Genomic DNA, 19885 nt, shown 5'->3' with positions numbered 1-19885 from the left:
GTGGTGGGTACATGGTAATTTACAGTACTACACACTGCAAACAGATGCTTACAGGGTAAGGAACATTTTCTGTTAGTAGCAGATGTAGCTAAAACTCACATGTTCTGCATAGACTTTAAAGCTGTATCTTGTTAGTTAGGCAGTGGAGGGTACAGATGTCTGAACAAAGTTCTTAGTTCTGTCTGGCCAACCATAGTCTATTAAAGGGCTAGGATATTCACACAAAAGCGTATCGTGGGCAGAAACTAACAGTTTTGCAATTATGTGTCTTTCACTGTATGTCCTTTGATGAATTCTTGATATTAAGGGCCTAGGATTAGGAGATCTCTAGAGACAGGCTGCTAAGTTTGCAACCACAGAGTTAAAAAACAAAACAGGGGGGCTCCCTCTAACTCTAGGGGTGTGCATATAACAGGGATTTCAGTATGAACTCTCGGTGATCTCTAATTCCAGGTCCAATTCCTTATAGTAATTCCTAGGACGTCAAAATTAACGATGTAGCCTGTAACATCTGTGTACTTGAATATTTTGTGAGAAGTTGTTTCTCTTCTTTCCTTGCTATTATCATCTCGCTCATCTTTTTGGAAGATCCTGTTCTCATTTTCTGTTGCCCTATCTGACATTTCTCTTTTGTTCATCTAGAAATTCTGGAGAACAGTTGTGTGGTGTCCGGAGAGGAGATACAGGCTCCAGGATTTGTGAGGATCATTAAGGTTGCTGCACCATCAGGCACATATAGTTTCTAATATATCCAGATTGTGAAGCCTAAGTGGTTCTACAAATATTGATCAATACCACAATAACGATCTGCCTGCAAGGTTGCCATACCTCTGGTTGACCTCGCATTGGTCTTGCAAGGGCAAATCGTGTTTGATTCATGGTCTATTATCTATCACGCCTCAGGTCATGAATCGTCCCATGGCTCGCCCCTGTGCCTCTCTGGCATGCAGTATCTCGCAGTCTCCCTTGCAGTGTCCCACATTGTGTCACGGATCGCTCTAAGCACTCGCCAGATGCCGGGGGGGGGGGGGGGGGTCATGGTGGCAGTCATGGAGTCCCATTCTTGGTTTTGCTGGACAGTTAGTCTGGAGAAAAGTTCTCCCTGGGAGCCATAATCGGACTAGTTTTTGTCCCAGAATGCTTCAGGAATGGTTTTGTTGCACCTAATCATCATGGCAGTACTTCCATGCTTTCGCTATTACCTCTCCCAATTAAAGATTGCGGCCTATCATTTCCTCTTCATCACTTCCTGTTTATGGGTATGTAAGGGGCTGAACTTTATTTCTCCTTGGGTTGCAACACTCCTTGCCTCTGTTGGTGTGTCCTCGCTTCTTTTCGGGATTCTTCTCTGGGCCTTTGTTCCTGTTGGGAATCTTGCCTCTTGGTGATCCTGATTCCAGTGTTCTGTTCTGGTCCTTCCTTCTGGTCCGCTGCCTACAGTTCTGAGTCCTGTTCTCTCATTGGAAGCCTGCTGTTTCAATCCGGCTCCTGGAGTCTCCGCTACCACCAAAGGTTTTTTTTCCCTTAGGGGTTTTTCCTCTTCGGGACTCCTTCTGCAAGGCACAGTATGCTCTGGCGTTCCATTATCAGCAGCACAGTGGCTACGGGAAAAAGCCGCCCCTACCTTGAGCTGAAAGTAACCATCAAGACCCGGAACCGTGAACCGTCTCTTTGCACTAAAATCCTCAAAAGAAGTCATACCAAAAACGAACCTGACAATTACCTAATACTTTTAGTTGAGCAGCAAAGGATAGTTGGTCACAGTTCCACAACTTTTTAGTTGTTCCAGAGTTAGAATAAACTATTGCTTTTCTGATGAGATCTGAACATTGTCCACCACTCTTTTAAAATTATTCTAATGCAGGCTAACATCCCTTCTCCTGCAAGGAAAGGTCCAAATGAAGGCAGACACTGCTACTTTATCAAAGGAAAGTAGTCAAACTTGTCAGGATAATAGAAGTGTCTTGCTTTAATACTAAGAATCTGCGAGGACCTTTAGACAGAGAGGCTCGTAATCTAGAGGACCCAAATCCCCCAGAAAATGAACAGAAATACAATCGGTGGATATGCTCTCTGATCTGCAGATCTATGAATCAGTGCATGTTATGTTTGAACATTCAATTTGTGACATGTCAAAATACAAGGGTGCTCTTGTGGCGCCGTATTACCCACCCACCTTAGGTAACAATCTGCTAGATCTGCATCCGCAGTCTAGACTACAATATAAAACAAATGCCCCGAAGCACACCAAATCACTGTTACTATTATCCTCTAAAAGTCATGAAGTCCAAAAGAACAAATCAAGTTGATGAACTTCTAATTGCAACATTCCAAGAAGTGAATCATAGTTGTGGACGTTTTCAGATCAATATGGTTTATTCCATTCTAGACAAAACAAAGGCAACCGACACGCGTTCCGTCCTGGACTTCCTCAAGGCTTGTTTTAATAATTCAAAGAAGAACAGTCCTTCTTGGAACAGTCAAGTAGGGTCAGCACGTGCTACCGGGCAGGAGGAGCACTGTGAGGAGAGCGGGCAAGGTCTTGCCCCATCCAAAAACAAGGAGAAAGCAGGGAGGGGTTATGTACAGAGGTAATATGTCCCAGTAAATATTTCTAATCTTAAGGACAATGCTATGGAGACAGTGTTGTGGTGACGATGGGACGAAGAAAAAAAGAGGCTGGAACTCTCCTTTACAGTAGGCATAACCTTAAAATGGCCCATGGAGCTTCAGTCAGTAACACATTCAACTGTGACATAAGTAGTAGTGTTGGTGATCATGCAGTATGATTTCTCAATAGAGTTGTCTATGGCACAGGATAGTTTAATTCATGCACCTGGATAGTCATGTGTGTATTCCGCATAATTACTGCATCCAGTGTGGAGTGACCAAAGGAGATGACGCGGCTCCTGCTAGTGCTGTGTTTAAGGTGACTGACAAAGGTCCATGCACAGAATCAGGTAATGGGAAGGGTTCTCCTCACCAGCGGGAGTCAGTCGGAACTGGAAGAAGAGGGTGTGGTGTTTGGGGCATAGCACAGCAACTTGCTCATGAGAGAATCTCAGCAGTGACTTGGATTCCAGGCTTGGGAGCTGCAGTGGAGTTGCTAGCTGTGTAGATATCATGAAGGAGGGTAATAAACTCATACTTGATCGGGACAGGTCTATAAACATTAAAGAAACATTTCCTTAAGGCCATTGGCTACACTGGAAAGAGAAGTAGGACTATGTCCAAAGATATTAGAGATAGAAATGAGACTACGTTCTTCAAGAATATAATGTGTCCTGAGGTCATGGGAAGTTGAAACATCGCCTGCCTGGCATTTGCCCAATTGAGAAGTTAAAATATGACCTTCAGTTTATTAATCAGCTGGATTATTTGGCATTCATGGAGTTCGTACTATTACATGTGCTTCTGTTAAGAATTGTGCCTTGTTCCCCACCACCTGTGGAGTTGACTTGACTAGGGCCAAGTTCCGTTGGTGATTCTCATATTTTGACATATGCCATATACGGCTTATTAATAATGCAATTGTCTGGCTAGTAAGTTTCCATGTACGTTGACTTTCGTTGTTTGGGAACCGCAGTTTATGTTAATGGTGGCATGCTGAATGTTTTGTACTGCGAGACAGGTTGGAAAGTACAAATTATGCAATTTTAAGTATTTTTGGGGGAGTAATGACGCCATATGAAGATACTTCGCAGTTTGGGGAGGAGGATGTAGTACCCTTCTGCGTGTCTAAATGTAGACACACGCTGCTTGTGCGTGTTCAGTGACACTGTTGTGGTTTTAGAGTTCTATCCCATTGCATGAGACCAAAGGGCAGTACAAGTTTATGCGGGCATGTTGAAGTGAACTGGGGAAAGAGCAGTACTCTGTCGGTAGAGGTTGTATGGCTGAATACCCCATGGTACGCGAAGCTGGGGAAGAGTAACACCCTATTGCTAGAGGTTTGTGCTGTGAGCATCCAGCGGTAAGCAAAGTTGGAGATGTGTAACACCCTGTCGTAAGAAGTTGCATGGGAGGAGTACACTACAGTGTGCTAAGTTGGGAAAGAGTAGTACCTAGTCATGAGTAACTAAATGGGGGTGTACCCCATGGATTCAATTTGGGAGAGAAGTACTATTTTGGAAGAGGCAGCAAGGGGAAGTACCCCTTGAATAAAAATGAAGGGTAGTGTGGTACCCCAGTGTGTTATGGGGGTGATAGCTACAGGTTTTACCTGACAGTTGTTGGCGATGGTCACAAGTATCTCCCGATTTGACATTCTGTAGACGTCGGAAGATTTGACAGGTTTGCAGAAAAAGAAGTACAGTACATCTGTGATTGTTTTGTGCTGCATTTTTTATTCAGTTTGGGTATAATGAAGACATTTGGCATTGCATTTGAATGGTAGATTTTAATGTAGCCCTTGCATGGGCAGGTCAGTACTTCTTTACCTGCTGACTGGTTCCGTACCATTATATATTTGTGCCAGATTAAGTTTCTATATGGGTGATGTTTTGTACAGATGTCCCCATCCTCGAAACTGTACATTAAGAGGTGGGGTGGTGTTGTGAATGAGGAAGAAAGAAATAAGCTAATCGTGCTCTCTGTTTCTTAACACTTTGTTTTGTGGGAAATGGATGGGTGTCTGTAGTAAAAGCACACACTGCACTCCAAGGTAAGGTGACCCGTTAATGCGAGTCACTTAGAGAAGGTGCCACCCAGAAGAGACCCAGTAAAGAACTCCTTGAATACAAAAGCAGACATTACTAAGACATTCTAAACATGCAGGTCACGAGGACACAACACTGAGCACTTGATACAGGAGAGGTACAGACACACAACAAATTAAATGCATAACATGACCTCACTTTCCTCTCCAAACCTCCTTTAAAAGCCCTTGTAGGCAAGCAGTGTCACGCAGTTATTCCAATCAAAACAAGGATATTTACATACTGTCTAAAAAGATTAAAAGAAATACCCTGCTTTGGCGGTGGTGGGGTGATTGTGCCACATACAAACCACAGTATCCAGGGGTCTATTCATACAAATGCATTTATTGTCTGTGTGTGTTAGCCACATAGGATCCAAAGAGACCGCAAACTATACACCCTTTAACAGGCTTCAAGGAAATAGCTTTAAAAAGGACGGATTCCCATCACTCACCATTGGTGACATGCTTCATCATCTGGGTCTTCTCCTAGTAACACACTAGTGTCGCTAAGGGCTGCAACCATTTCAAAAGGAAAGGGGAGGTCACAGATGTTTTTATGATGTTTGGATTGTAGCGATATAACCCGCTATGGTAGATCCTACAGATGTGAGCAATTGGTTTGTGTCGGGGTGATGAGTGCAGTGCAACGTAGTGAAAATAGTGAGTTAAAATTGAACAGTGAGAGAAAAAAACTTTAATTGGTATCTCTCAAAGCTCAAGCTTAAAACAGTGCAATGACAGTTTTCAACAAATAACTGTGAATAGAAACCAAGGGTCAACATGTTTCAGCCACAGAGGAATTATTCATCCTCAGCCTTCTTCAGGACCACAATGATATTGCAACCTGGCCTGCCCAAACTCATACGCTGCCCCCACCTGCGAGCAAGTGGTCAAGGGGATTAATTTACTTGTGTAATTCAGACCCAGATGCAATAGTATCACTGTTCTCAAGTATTTAATAACCCACCACTGTGTTCAAAAGAGACAGGCAACTGGTCTGAAACATAAATTGGTGGCAGCAGCACGAGATCACTAATTAGTAAACTAGCGATTATTTCCTTTCACTGCTAGGACTTTCTTGTATGGTGGAGGCCTGGTAAAAATGTCAACGGTTTCTAAATATCATCCCCTTTGGTTTTGCTTTGTTCGCCCTAAGTTGGCAGGGTATGTCCAGACGTGGGTTTCTTGCTCACTTTGCCACTGGATTCAAGCTAGCCTGGCTGATGACGGCTGATTAGCCAGAAACCGGTCCCAGGATGCTTGTTTGCGGTCCAGGGAAGACATGGCTTGGCAGTTCAGGCTGCACTGTTCCCATGAGGCACAGGATCAGACTGATTTGCATATGGCCATGTCTGAACTGGGGTGGCGGAGCGAGCTAAAGAATGATGATGGATTAAGCCCAGATCAGTTGACTGGGGGTGAGTGCTTGCAATGTTCAACACTCCGTCCATCATCCCCTTTGGTTTTGCTTTGTTCGCCCTAAGTTGGCAGGGTATGTCCAGACGTGGGATAACCTCGTGGCTATGTTGACGTTTCGACCCAAGAGGGACCTAATCCACAGGGCGCTTTAGGGCAGCCCTGACTGACTGAAGACCTTAAATCGAGACAGATCTCAAACATCCTCACTAATAAGACCAGGGATTCAATCACAGTGATGGCTGTTCTGTAAAGAGAGCTCAGTTCAAACAATACATACCTCACGGCACAGGCAAAAGTCTGCGTCCAATAGATAAGCAAAGAATACTGATATACTCATCTTGAAGTCGGGACTTACTGTGATACCTCATGTTATTTGTATGTATATTGTATATATGTATGTATGAAACTAGGTTTGCATAAGTTTGGCCCATGGGACCACTGTGTATCTCTTCTATATGTTGGCCCATGTTCCGGTCTGGGTGGGTCCTTGTGTTTGCCATACGAGTACTGTAACACCAGCAAGAAGCACAGACTTTTTACACGAAAAGCGAGACAAAGATTACCCACACAGGGCTCAAGGATGAGGATTTGAGGGTGGAGGTGGCATACAAACTTATACATCCAGGAAGCCTAGACACAAGCCTTTTGTCTGCAAGCTACCAAGGTAGAAATGCTGAGCATTAGCGGGTCACTGTTTTGTTCACTAAATGAAACCCACAAGGTGGTTGCCTCTGTAAGTTGTAGCAAAGATTGAAATTGATATCAGCACTCTTTAGCGTACTGTGAACATATCACTTACTATGAAGGTGCCAAAGCATAATCAAGTGGATGTACAACATGGAGGAAAACATCAAACCTTCATACATCTCACTGCCTGGCTATCCTTCGGTTATACACTGGCTAGTGTGATGATGGTACCACGTTCCAAAGCCCACTCATGAGAAACAAGGGCATTAATACCTGGACCACTGGGCCATGATCTGCATATGTCCCTTCATTAATGATTGAAACACAGCATCACTGACACAGAAAGAGGGTGACGCAGGAATTTCTGAAGTATACAACACAATAAAGTCAAAACTTGTATCAGCAACACTGCAAACACACTCAGAATGTGGAAACCACAGACTGCACGCTAGCATGGCAATAGTGGGGGAATGCAGGTCGAAGGGCTTCTCATGCAGTTTATGCTATGGAAATCTCACCATGAAATGATGCGCCAGGCAGAGCAGGAGGGTCACTGGCACCTCACTCCCCATGGCACATGGTATACTTGTTTAATACAATAGAGCTAGGCCAGCTGACGAGTGCTCCAAATACTCTCTGTTTGAACAAGAAAAGCATGATGAATGACTGATGGTGGCACACTGCCACTAACTTTCAAACAGTCACTCTGTTGCCCATGAGCCTCGCCTTTCAGAAATAGTCTATCGGAGGTGATTGCGCCTTACTTCCTCCGTCCAGTCATGACACAGAGATGGATGGTCATTCAAGTATATTGTAGAATTATTCTGCAACTGTAATCTAGCAAAACTCCTTTACTCACCTGTAGTACTAGCGATGCTTTCTCTTCTATCAGAGTCCATGCGATTTATAGGAAACACCTCTGCTTCTTGTTTAATGGTGAAAGAAACAACTGTTGAACTATGTGACTGCCCTGTGATAAAACATACAATTAAAGATCAAACACATTTAGAAGAAACATCTGGAGATTTCATTACTATAGTAATACACTTACTCTAAAACAAGCTGCACAAACCATCTATCACGGGGGAATAATATTAATAATATGTCATACTACAGCAATTATTCATTTGAAAATAAGTGAGATAAAACTATATATATATATATATATATATATATATATATATATATATATATATATATCAGTGACGACTGGTGACATTTGAAAGTGGTGCGGCGTAAAGGTTTGTGATGAGTGGTGAGGAGCGTAGTGAGCGAGCCTGACTGCCATATCGGGGCAGGGGGGCGGCTACCCCCGAGAATATTTTGAAAAAAAGAGTGGGCAAATGGTGCATTTTCAAGCAAATTTGATAAAGCAAGAAGGTTAATAAGGCAATTGTGAAAAGTGTACTTATTACATCAATAAAGAAATTTCATATGATAATGACACAGGGATCTGCTTATTCAGTATATCCACATAGCTGTTCATGTGTCTGACATGGCTGCCCATCTCTCTCTGCCCTGGCTCATCTCAAGCCTCAGCCTCTATCTGCACTCCCGCCGGCCCCTACTGTTTTTGTGCTCTCCCTTATCTCCACCTGGTTCAAAGTCAGTCAATCCCTTGTGCTGCCTGTGTTCCCTTGGTTCTAGCACATTGCTTTAGTGCTATCTTCCCTCCCCATGCTCTCTCCCCAACTCTCAAATGTACCAGAAGTCTTCTGTGCTATCCTTTGACACCATTACATTGCTTGTGAGCGCCCTCTCCTCCTGATGCTCTCCCTCTCTGGACCGCCAGCCTCCTGAAGTATCCTCCGACCCCAGTGCTTTAGTCCTGCAATCCTTCCTCCCTGTGCTCTCTCCTTCACAGCACCGCCAGCAACCTGCGATCTCAAATCTCAGAATATTACAGTAAGTGAATTCTCTAGCTCATTCTAAAATACTCTGTTCAAAACAAACGTACACAAAGTCTTGTACATGCAAAGAACTATCCAGAGATCTGTCAATCCGACAAACCTGCAGAACCATTCCTACAGTGACATAACTGATCCGTATTTTCGTTAAAATTCCCTGTTCAAAACTCCTTTACTCCACACAGGCATTCAAGTTAGTGAATCGCAGGGTTTGCAATCATAAAAATGCCTTGTACATGAGGCCTTCACACACCTTTTGCTAATGGGACATGCTAGATGCACTGGGGGATAGACTACCTGACACCATTCCTCCTAATGTTATGGTCTTTTTTCTGTATTCACACAAAGGAAGGCAGCAGAAAGGTATGTAGCAACAGCATCAAAATATTAAAATGAGTAAAATAAGTAAAGGCAACATAATTGAGAAAACAAGGCAGTGAGTACTCTAGCTTTCCATTGTGCATCCCAACATAAACATTCAACGGTGGTACTTATATTCAGTAAGATAGCTGAGCACATTTACATCATAACCTACACTTAATAGTTCAGACACTTTACTGGAGCTTTTCAGCGTTTCATCCTTTTGTGGATCATAAAATGACTGTCAGTGGAGGAATATCTATATTACACAAAGCTCATGACAATTCCGTGCATGAAGCAAGCTATATAACACCATATCATAAATCCGTTAAACAAAGCACATTTTGTTGAACCTGTTCGTTTATGGCTACCACTTCCAAATGTCACCAGCTGCCACTGTTTTAAACATTTCTGGATGCTGAAAATACATGTGAGGGGCAGTGTGATGTAGTCCTCTTGTTGCTGACAAACATTGTACATTGTTCTTGCTTTTATTTGGGTCAATGACTCTCTTGCTACGATACCGATCTCAATATCCATAGATGCTGCAGGAGGGTTGAAGGAATGGTCAAAAAAAGGCAAATATTCAAGTTGCATTTTTTTTTGGGAGGGCCCAGCAGCTGCCATTTGTTCTGCTGCAAGAAAAGAGCTTTTGCACACAAGATTTTTTAACAATTTACTTATCTAAGTGACATCTGCCATTTTAGATCGGTCATTTAACAAAAAAGAAAGTGGCTCCAGCGTCATTCTGTATGCACATGTGGTGACACGTGCGTGAATATCATAACACTTGTGCATGCTTACAGGATGATTGATGCGACAAGCTTCAGCATTTGTATTATCAAACTTTATTTTATTTATTTGCTAATGCTTCATACAATTCGCAAGACGCATTGGCATAGCAAATAGGTCTACAAGGCAAGACTTACTGGCTGTGCCAATGCTTATTTAATATGTTTTCGAAAAATGGATATATTCAGTTGAAAAGAATGATAAGCCTTGCGGAGGTACAGATTGTTACATCTGAGATACACAGATAGTTGCTAATGTTATTTGCTTTTAAAAAAAAATACAAACTAAACAGTGGCAGTGGAAACATTTTAAAAGAAAACAATTTGCACACCCCATTCAATCTGCCTTGCCACATGGAACATACGACCTAACTGATTTCTGCAACTTCTGCAGATGTTGATTGCTAAAACTATATGCACTTTTTGAGTCAGATGCTCCGTCCATCACCACCCCCTTTTGTACCGCTTTGGCTGCCATAAGTGTGGCAGGGTATGCTCAGACGTGAGTCCCTTGCTCACTTTGAATGAATGAATGAAATGAAAGGGAATTTATAATGCGCAAAAAACAATAACCCGCAGGTATCAAGGCGCCTAATAATACAATCAAAATTTGAAACCAACGTCCTTACATATAGGCCTGTTGAAAGAGGCGAGTTTTTAGGGCCATGCGGAATTTCTGTAAGGATGGAAGAGAACGCAGGTCAAAAGGGAGATCGTTCCACCATTTGGGGGCCAGAGTGGAGAAAGCCCTGCCACCCCATTTGGCTCTTCGTACACGAGGGGTTTTGAGAAGCAGTTTCCCAGAGGAACGCAAACTCCTACCGGGGGCATAATGGGAGATGATAGACCCAATACCAGTGTCGCTGTTTTTAGTAATGGCTCTATAGGTCATACAAAGGACCTTAAACCGGATTCGGGATTCTACCGGTAGCCAGTGCAGTAGTTTCCTAGCTGCAGTGGCTGAGGAGCGTTTGGGGATATCCAAAACAAATCTGGCTATAGCGTTTTGGACCACCTGTAAGCGCTGTAGGTGACTCCTGTTTAGCCCAGCATACAGCGCATTACAGTAGTCCAAACGAGAGCCAATTAGTGCAACAGCTATTTGTTTTCTAGCCTGCAAGGAAAGATATTTCCTGATCCTTCGCAGGGTATGGATCAAACCCCAGCAAGTGGACACAGTTCTGTTCACCTGACCACCCAGATCAAGGGCTGGATCTAACAGCACCCCGAGATTCTTAGCAGATATTGTGGGGGCGGGACATATTCCCAATGAGTCAGGCCACCAATTGGCTGACCAGATGTTTTCTTTCCCCCCAAACACCAACACCTCAGTCTTCTCCCCATTCAATTTGAGAGAGTTCTGAATCATCCAGTGACCAACCGCCTCCATACAAGATCTAAACTTGGAGGCGGTGATCACATCCGAATGGGGGAGAGAGACGAGTATTTGGGTGTCGTCTGCATAAGAGACTACCTCCATCCCGAATGATCTTATTAGCCTGGCCAGTGGGGTTACATAGATGTTGAAAAGGGTCGGACTGAGCGCCGACCCTTGAGGAACCCCACATAGCACTGGTCGGGATGGAGATAGAAACTCTCCCAGCTTGACTCTTTGTTCTCTCCCAATAAGGAAGGAGGTCAGCAGATCCAAGGCTGCACTTCTCACCCCCACCTCCCTCAGGCGAGATGTAAGCACTGAGGGGGAGAGGGTATCGAAGGCTGCTGTTAGATCTAACAGGATCAGGAGGGTAGTCTGGCCCTCATCTACTGTCGTGCGGATCTTATCAAGCACGATGGTGAGGGCTGACTCGGTGCTATGTTCCCTCCTGAAACCATGCTGGGAGGAATCCAAACATCCCGAGCTTTCCACGAAGGTAGCGAGATGCTTGTTAAGATGTGCCTCAAGCATCTTCGCAGGGGCAGGAAGCAACGAGATGGGGCGAAAGTTTTTTAAGGCCTCCGGATCCAGGGATGACTTTTTTAACAGGGGTTTAACTACTGCCTTCTTCCACTCTGTAGGGTAGACACCATCTCTAATAGCTAGGTTCATAATATCTAGCAATGGCGGCAGGAGGGTCTCCCTACATAACTTAATAATTTTCAATGAACAGGAATCCAGGGGAGATCCCGACTTGGTCTTGTTAAGCAGGATCTCCAGATCTTGTAGGGTCAAAGGAGGAAAGGAGTCCATGGTGCACAGTGGGGAGATGCCAGTAGTATTCATATTCATCTCAACCCGAGTGCTAGGCGCACTAACGGAAAGCCTTTGTTCCTCGAGAGCCACATGGATATCCTGAATCTTGACATGGAAGAAGGAGGCTATCCTGTCACATAGGTCCTGCGAAGGAATAACTGGGTCAGGGGCTTGCAGGTTGACTAAGGAGTCAACCGTTTTAAAAAGCTCCTTTGGCGAGGAGAGCGAGGTAGTCAGGGTAACAAAGTAATCTTGTTTGGCCTGTGTAATCTCGGCTTTATATTTCCTGACAAGAGTTTTGTGATCCTCCTTATTCTTGAATCCCAGCTGGCATGCCAAAGTCTTTCCTTTCGCCTCACTTCTTGCCTCAGAAGTCTGAGGGAGTCGGAAAACCAGGGGGCGGATGGTCTCTTTCTGGCTCGGCGGCGAGACTGTACTGGGGCCAGCTCATTCAGAGCCTCAGTGGTGACCAGTTCGAAATGGCCAACTGCATTCTGTACGCTGTCCAAGCCAGTAACAGTAAGACTTGTAGCCCAGGGCGCAAAGGAGTCACTGCTAAGATTCCTGAAGTTTCTGGCGGTTTCTATGACATGATTCCCTCTTTTACAGGAATCCGATCTATGATGTTCAAGGGTAAAAGGGACCGCTAGATGATCCGACCAAGATAGATGTATCGGATCCTTGATGGTTAACCGGGGGTCATTCGAGAAGATACCATCCAAAGTATGGCCTGCCCGGTGAGTGGCTCCGCTGACTCGTTGCGTGAGTCCACATGCCTCCAACGCCTCAATGAGGCATGATGTATCAGCTAGATCATGTCGTTCTAGGTGATAATTAAAGTCACCTAGGATAGACAAGTCTTGTTGGCCGAAGTACGGTTCCAAAACTTGGAGAAGATTGTGGGTAAAATGGGTTCTCACACCAGGGGGTCGATATACTAAGATCCCATTAAAAAAGGGGCATTGCACTTCCTTTATTGTGAAGTGGAGTGCCTGAAAGCTATCCGAGAATTCGGATATCGGTGCTAGATGGCATTGCAGATGGTCCTTATAAAGGATCGCTAACCCCCCTCCCACTCGACCCTGTCTATCAAGTCTGACCAGACGATATCCCTCTGGGACCGCTTCAATTAAGTCGGGGTCAGAGGAATCTTTAGCCCATGTTTCCGTGATGAATACTATGGTAGGCGATTTCTCCAGTACCAGTTCTTTAAACATAAGTTTGTTCTTAACAAGAGAGCGGGCATTAAGTAGAATGCCCTCTACTCCTCCTTTCTTCTGGCTGGAGATAGCAGGACAGGCAGGGAAGGAATATTTAGGTGCAGAGCTGGAAAACCTATGCAAGGAGGAGCAACCACAGCGAAAGGGGAGGAGGAGATCATCCGGCGCGTAAGTATGCGAACATCGCAGTCGATTCGGTTTCAGGCACAGCAGTTGCTGATGGGAGTAGCTATAGGGGGCGGGGGCGGTATCACCGGAGTCCAGGGTCCAGCCGTCCAGCGCGTCCTCAGCGCGGACGGGCGCAGACGGGCTGGACTCTGGCGTGACTCCGGCGTCACTATGGCGTCCACGCTGCGCGTATACGCTGCGCGCCATATCCTACGGTCTATATGGGGCTCTAATGGAACCACGTGTCTACTCCAGCCAATGGCTGGATAGCGCCAGTGACCCACCCAAGATGGCGTCCCAGACAGAACAGAGCGCGGGGACCGGGCCGCCCGAATGGCGGTGAGTGCAGACCAATTAAATGCAGCAGTGCGAACCGTGTCCAAGGGCACAGGTGAGGACCTAGAAATATTAAACACTAATCTAAACAATATTCTAACTCTTTTAAAATCAGGGGTTAACAGGCGCGAGTCAAAGTAAATATAAAACGGGATGTTTAAAATGCAATTCCAGGCTTTCAGCGCGTAGCGCTATATGCAGGACGGGGATCGAGCTGGAGTGCGACACTCTCCTACCTGCTTTAAGTACTATCCTCAGTAACTGCCTCTAATGGAACCACGTGTCTACTCCAGCCAATGGCTGGATAGCGCCAGTGACCCACCCAAGATGGCGTCCCAGACAGAACAGAGCGCGGGGACCGGGCCGCCCGAATGGCGGTGAGTGCAGACCAATTAAATGCAGCAGTGCGAACCGTGTCCAAGGGCACAGGTGAGGACCTAGAAATATTAAACACTAATCTAAACAATATTCTAACTCTTTTAAAATCAGGGGTTAACAGGCGCGAGTCAAAGTAAATATAAAACGGGATGTTTAAAATGCAATTCCAGGCTTTCAGCGCGTAGCGCTATATGCAGGACGGGGATCGAGCTGGAGTGCGACACTCTCCTACCTGCTTTAAGTACTATCCTCAGTAACTGCCTCTAATGGAACCACGTGTCTACTCCAGCCAATGGCTGGATAGCGCCAGTGACCCACCCAAGATGGCGTCCCAGACAGAACAGAGCGCGGGGACCGGGCCGCCCGAATGGCGGTGAGTGCAGACCAATTAAATGCAGCAGTGCGAACCGTGTCCAAGGGCACAGGTGAGGACCTAGAAATATTAAACACTAATCTAAACAATATTCTAACTCTTTTAAAATCAGGGGTTAACAGGCGCGAGTCAAAGTAAATATAAAACGGGATGTTTAAAATGCAATTCCAGGCTTTCAGCGCGTAGCGCTATATGCAGGACGGGGATCGAGCTGGAGTGCGACACTCTCCTACCTGCTTTAAGTACTATCCTCAGTAACTGCCTCTAATGGAACCACGTGTCTACTCCAGCCAATGGCTGGATAGCGCCAGTGACCCACCCAAGATGGCGTCCCAGACAGAACAGAGCGCGGGGACCGGGCCGCCCGAATGGCGGTGAGTGCAGACCAATTAAATGCAGCAGTGCGAACCGTGTCCAAGGGCACAGGTGAGGACCTAGAAATATTAAACACTAATCTAAACAATATTCTAACTCTTTTAAAATCAGGGGTTAACAGGCGCGAGTCAAAGTAAATATAAAACGGGATGTTTAAAATGCAATTCCAGGCTTTCAGCGCGTAGCGCTATATGCAGGACGGGGATCGAGCTGGAGTGCGACACTCTCCTACCTGCTTTAAGTACTATCCTCAGTAACTGCCTCTAATGGAACCACGTGTCTACTCCAGCCAATGGCTGGATAGCGCCAGTGACCCACCCAAGATGGCGTCCCAGACAGAACAGAGCGCGGGGACCGGGCCGCCCGAATGGCGGTGAGTGCAGACCAATTAAATGCAGCAGTGCGAACCGTGTCCAAGGGCACAGGTGAGGACCTAGAAATATTAAACACTAATCTAAACAATATTCTAACTCTTTTAAAATCAGGGGTTAACAGGCGCGAGTCAAAGTAAATATAAAACGGGATGTTTAAAATGCAATTCCAGGCTTTCAGCGCGTAGCGCTATATGCAGGACTGGATTCAAGCAAGCCGGGCTGAAGACGGCTGTAATGCCAGAAACCGGTCCTCGGAAGCTTGTTTCCGGTCCAGGGAAGGCATGGCTTGGCAGTTCGGGCTGGACTGTTCCCATGAGGCACAGGGTCACACTGATTTGCATATAGCCATGTCTGAACTGGGGTGGCAGAGTGGGCTAAAGAACGGTGATGGATCAAACCCAGATCTTTTGACTGGGTGTGAGTGTTTGATTGGTTCAGATGCTCCGTCCATCACCACCCCCTTTTGTACCTTTTTGAGTGAAAGTCACGAGTCCCCAACATTTTCTATAATGAGAGCTACTTCTAAATCAGAAATCAGTGTTACAGTAGTGATCACATCTTATACAAAATTAAAATACATTTCTGTTGGGTTATAAACATTAATTTAATTTACTTTTCAATTTACTGTGAAATATTGAGCTGTATGTTACCTTACACTTACTTCAGACCGATTGATTGGCTGGCTATTTACAGTGTATCTGAATAGCCAAATTAAAAGACAAGTTGCAATACTATTGAATGGGTGGAGCTTGTGACCGATATTCTTTGGTTACAACCTTTGACCTGTAACAGGGTTCACTAGAAAACTATTTTCAATAGTTCAGACTTTATGAGTTTTCTATCAGAAAGAGACACGTTAGTGATAGATTCCTTACCTTAGAATAATCCCCAGGCGTCAGACTGGATCCGGAAAGTTTTGCTTAGCAGTACCCCTGTGCGTCTGTAGGTGGGGTCATGCGGCTCCGCGTCCGTCACTAGCGTCGTGAGCGCCGAGATTACGCCAGGGAGACTACTTAGGCGCCACCGATACGCGCTGACGTCAGTTCTTTCTTTTTCCGTGCCGAAAGCGCAGATCCAGATTGAGCACGTCCCTCAGTCATTTTTTGACTATTTTTTTTTAGACTTTTGTCTCCTCCTCACGTCTCCTGGTGCATGTAGATATGCCCGGATATAAGTCTTGTGGGTGGTGCCGCCGTAACATGTCGGTGGCGGACCCCCACGATGTGTGCCTCTACTGCCTGGAGACCGATCATGACTCCCGGGACTGTCGAGCCATGGCCCGAAGGCCTTAGGGGAGCGGCGCAGGTAGTTGCTGGAGGTCTGGCACTCTTCTCACCCCCGCTCTGGGTGTAGGGGCCGTTCCCGGGACCGGAGCCGTTGCTCCTCAGACTCCAAGTCTTCGCCTTCAGATTCCGGTAAGCGACGCCATAAAAAGAAGTTGAAGAAGCGTGTTCGCTCTCTGACATCCCCCCCGTCGCTCCCCAGAGGCAGACGAGGGGGACAGGGGCTCCTCCCCTGCGACTCCTCTGGAGCCGGGGAGTTCCGCGGCCTACCCGCTATACCCGGGTCCGCTGGCGATTCCCAAACTGATGCAAGAGTTTCTTGCTGCCATGAACCGCCTTTTAAGGCGCCGGGCTCCCGCCTGCGCGCCTTCGGCCCCACAGTCCCGTGTCCAGATCCTGTTGGCCCGACGGCTCCGCCACCAACGCCAGACCCAGCGCCACAGGATCCTGCGCCGCTAGCTACTGCCCCGGTGCAGCCCTTGCCTCCGGCCCCGGTGCTGCCCTTGCCCCGGCGCTGCCCTTGGCTCTGCCACAGGCGCCGCACTGGGTGCCGTTTCTCCCACCCCTGCCCCGGTTCTCAGACCATTTTGTTCCGGCCTGGGATCCGTATTGGGATACGGCTCCGGCTCGGCCCTGGCCGGCGCCATTTCCGGCACCGTTCCCGACGCTGCTTGCCCCCTCTCCGGCTCCGGCCCTGCCCCCACAGCCCACTAACTCTACTTTGGAGTCGGACGAGGACTGGGACGGCTCCGAGGACCCCCTTGCCCGGCAATGTGACTTGAGCAGGATCTAGTGGACGACCTTCAAGATGCGGGTGAGCTTGATGTGTCTTCCGACCCGGGGCTTGCCTCTCCTCCGCCTACTATGGAGGAGGGTGCTTCCTATACCATGGTGCAGCATCGGTCTGCGGAGGCTCTCCATCTCGACCTCCCAACAGTCGCCCTTAAGACCAACCTCCTTACGGAGGTACTCCAGATGACGTCTACGTCGTCGGAGATGCTGCTCCCATTCAAAGAGGCTCTCACCGAAGTCCTCTTGGGCACTTGGTTGTGACCGGCCTCGGGGGCGCCGGTGGATAAAAATGTCGCCAGGCGTCATTGCCCGGCGCCTGGTGACTCAGCCTTCTTGACCACTCGGCCCACGCCTGAGAGCCTGGTCATTCAGGCCTTGACGTCACAGAATGCCTTCCCCACGGCTACACCGGATAAGGACTCTAAAAGGCTAGACCAATTCGGCAAGAACTTGTTCTCCTCAGCCAGCTTGGGGTTGCAGTAGGTTAACACCGCCTGCTTATTGGGCCGCTACTCCCAGGATTCGGTAGGTGAGTTCAGTGTTCTGAGGAGGTCCAGGCTGTCCTTTCCCAAGTGATTGCGGAAGGCAAGGATGCGACGAAGTTTGCCACCAGGTGTGGTTTGGACACCACTGACTCATTGGGTAGGGCAATTTCCACGACTGTGGCATTGCGGCGCCACGCCTGGTTGCGTTCCACTGGGTTCTCACCCGATGTCCAGAGCTTGCTCATGGACATGCCCTTTGATGGCTCCCGCCTCTTTGGCGATAAGGCTGATCAATCAATCAAGTCATTTATAGAGCGCACTACTCACCCGTAGGGTCTCAAGGCGCTAGGTGGGGGGGGGGTGCCGTTACTGCTCGAACAGCCAGGTCTTGAGCTTCTTCCTGAAGGAGAGGTGGTCTTGGGTCAGGCACAGCTCGGTCGGGAGTGAGTTCCAGGTCTTGGCGGCCAGGTAGGAGAAGGACCTTCCTCCTGTTGTCGCTCTTCGGATGCGGGGGACGGCGGCGAGGGCGTGGCTGGTTGATCTGAGGTGGCGCTTGGGAGTGTAGAAGTTGATTCGGTTGTTGAGGTAGCTCGGGCCTTGGTCGTGTAGGGCTTTGTGCGCGTGGGTGAGGAGAAGGAAGGTGATTCTTTTGTTGACGGGGAGCCAGTGCAGGTCTCTCAGATGTCCGGAGATGTGGCTGTTTCGTGGGATGTCGAGGATGAGTCTGGCTGAGGCGTTCTGGATCCGCTGGAGTCTCTTCTGGAGCTTGGCGGTGGTTCCGGCGTAGAGGGCGTTGCCGTAGTCCAGTCGGCTAGTGACGAGGGCCTGGGTGACAGTCTTCCTGGTCTCGGTGGGGATCCACCAGAAGATCTTCCGTAGCATGCGTAGGATGTTGAAGCATGACGAGGAGACGGCGTTGACTTGTCTGGTCATGGAGAGGGAGGAGTCCAGGATGAAGCCCAGGTTGCGTGCGTGGTCCGTCGGTTTGGGTGCGGTGCCCAGGGCGGGGGGCCACCAGGAGTCGTCCCAGGCGGAGGGCGAGGAGCCCAGGATGAGGACCTCCGTCTTGTCTGAGTTCAGTTTCAGGCGGCTGGTCGTCATCCATTCGGCTACATCTCTCATCCCTTCGTGCAGGTTGGCTCTGGCGGCGGCGGGGTCGTTGGTCAGGGAGAGGATCAGCTGGGTGTCGTCGGCGTAGGAGATTATGTTGAGGTTGTGTTGGCGTGCGATGGCCGCGAGGGGGCTCATGTAGACGTTGAAGAGGGTGGGGCTCAGCGACGATCCTTGAGGGACGCCGCAGATGACTTCGGTGGCCTCTGACTTGTACGGTGGTAGGCGGACTCTCTGTGTTCTTCCGTTGAGGAAGGAGGTGATCCATTCCAGTGCCTTCTCCTGGATTCCGATGTTGCCGAGGCGCTGCACTAGGGTGCGGTGGCAGACAGTGTCGAAAGCCGCGGAGAGGTCCAAGAGGATGAGGGCCGCTGTTTCTCCGTTGTCCATCAGGGCTCGGATGTCATCGGTGGCAGCGATGAGGGCGGTCTCGGTGCTGTGGTTGGCTCGGAAGCCAGACTGTGAGGGGTCGAGGGATCCATTCGTCTCGAGGAAGGCGGCCAGCTGTTTGTTGACGGTCTTCTCGATGACTTTGGCCGGGAACGGGAGGAGCGAGATGGGACGGTAATTCTTGAGTTCGGTGGGGTCTGCTGTAGGTTTCTTGAGAAGAGCGCTGAGTTCTGCGTGCTTCCAGCTCTCCGGGAAGGTAGCGGTGTCGAAGGAGGCGTTGATAATGTCCCGCAGGTGGGGTGCGATGACAGCGTCGGCCTTGTTGAAGATGTGGTGAGGGCAGGGGTCAGTCGGAGATCCGGCGTGGACGGAGTTCATTGTGCGGATGGTGTCTTCGGTGCTGATCGGAGTCCAGGTGCGGAGGGTGGTGTCGGGTGGCGTTGCTGCGGTTGTGGCGTGCGTTGGTTGGATGCTGAAGCTGTTATGTATGTCCGCGATCTTGTTGTGGAAGTAGGATGCGAGGGAGTTGCAGAGGTCTTGCGAC

General features: G+C 47.9%; 1 protein-coding gene across 2 annotated transcripts in view; it reads right to left on the bottom strand.

Annotated features, from left to right (window-relative positions):
• The window catches only part of LOC144755271 (uncharacterized), a 78782-nt gene that overhangs the window by 8145 nt on the left and 50752 nt on the right, over positions 1–19885 (bottom strand). For both annotated transcript variants that reach the window (XM_078644036.1, XM_078644037.1), the window contains one exon: positions 7665–7775. In XM_078644036.1, coding sequence (XP_078500162.1) covers positions 7665–7775 — 111 coding nt within the window. The remainder of the gene's footprint in view (positions 1–7664; positions 7776–19885) is intronic.

The sequence above is a fragment of the Lissotriton helveticus genome, chromosome 5_1, assembly GCF_964261635.1.
Source record: "Lissotriton helveticus chromosome 5_1, aLisHel1.1, whole genome shotgun sequence".
In the NCBI taxonomy this organism is placed as follows: Eukaryota; Metazoa; Chordata; class Amphibia; order Caudata; family Salamandridae; genus Lissotriton; species Lissotriton helveticus.
Note: the sequence above shows the minus strand (reverse complement) of the source record. Positions and strands in the feature narration are given on the sequence as shown.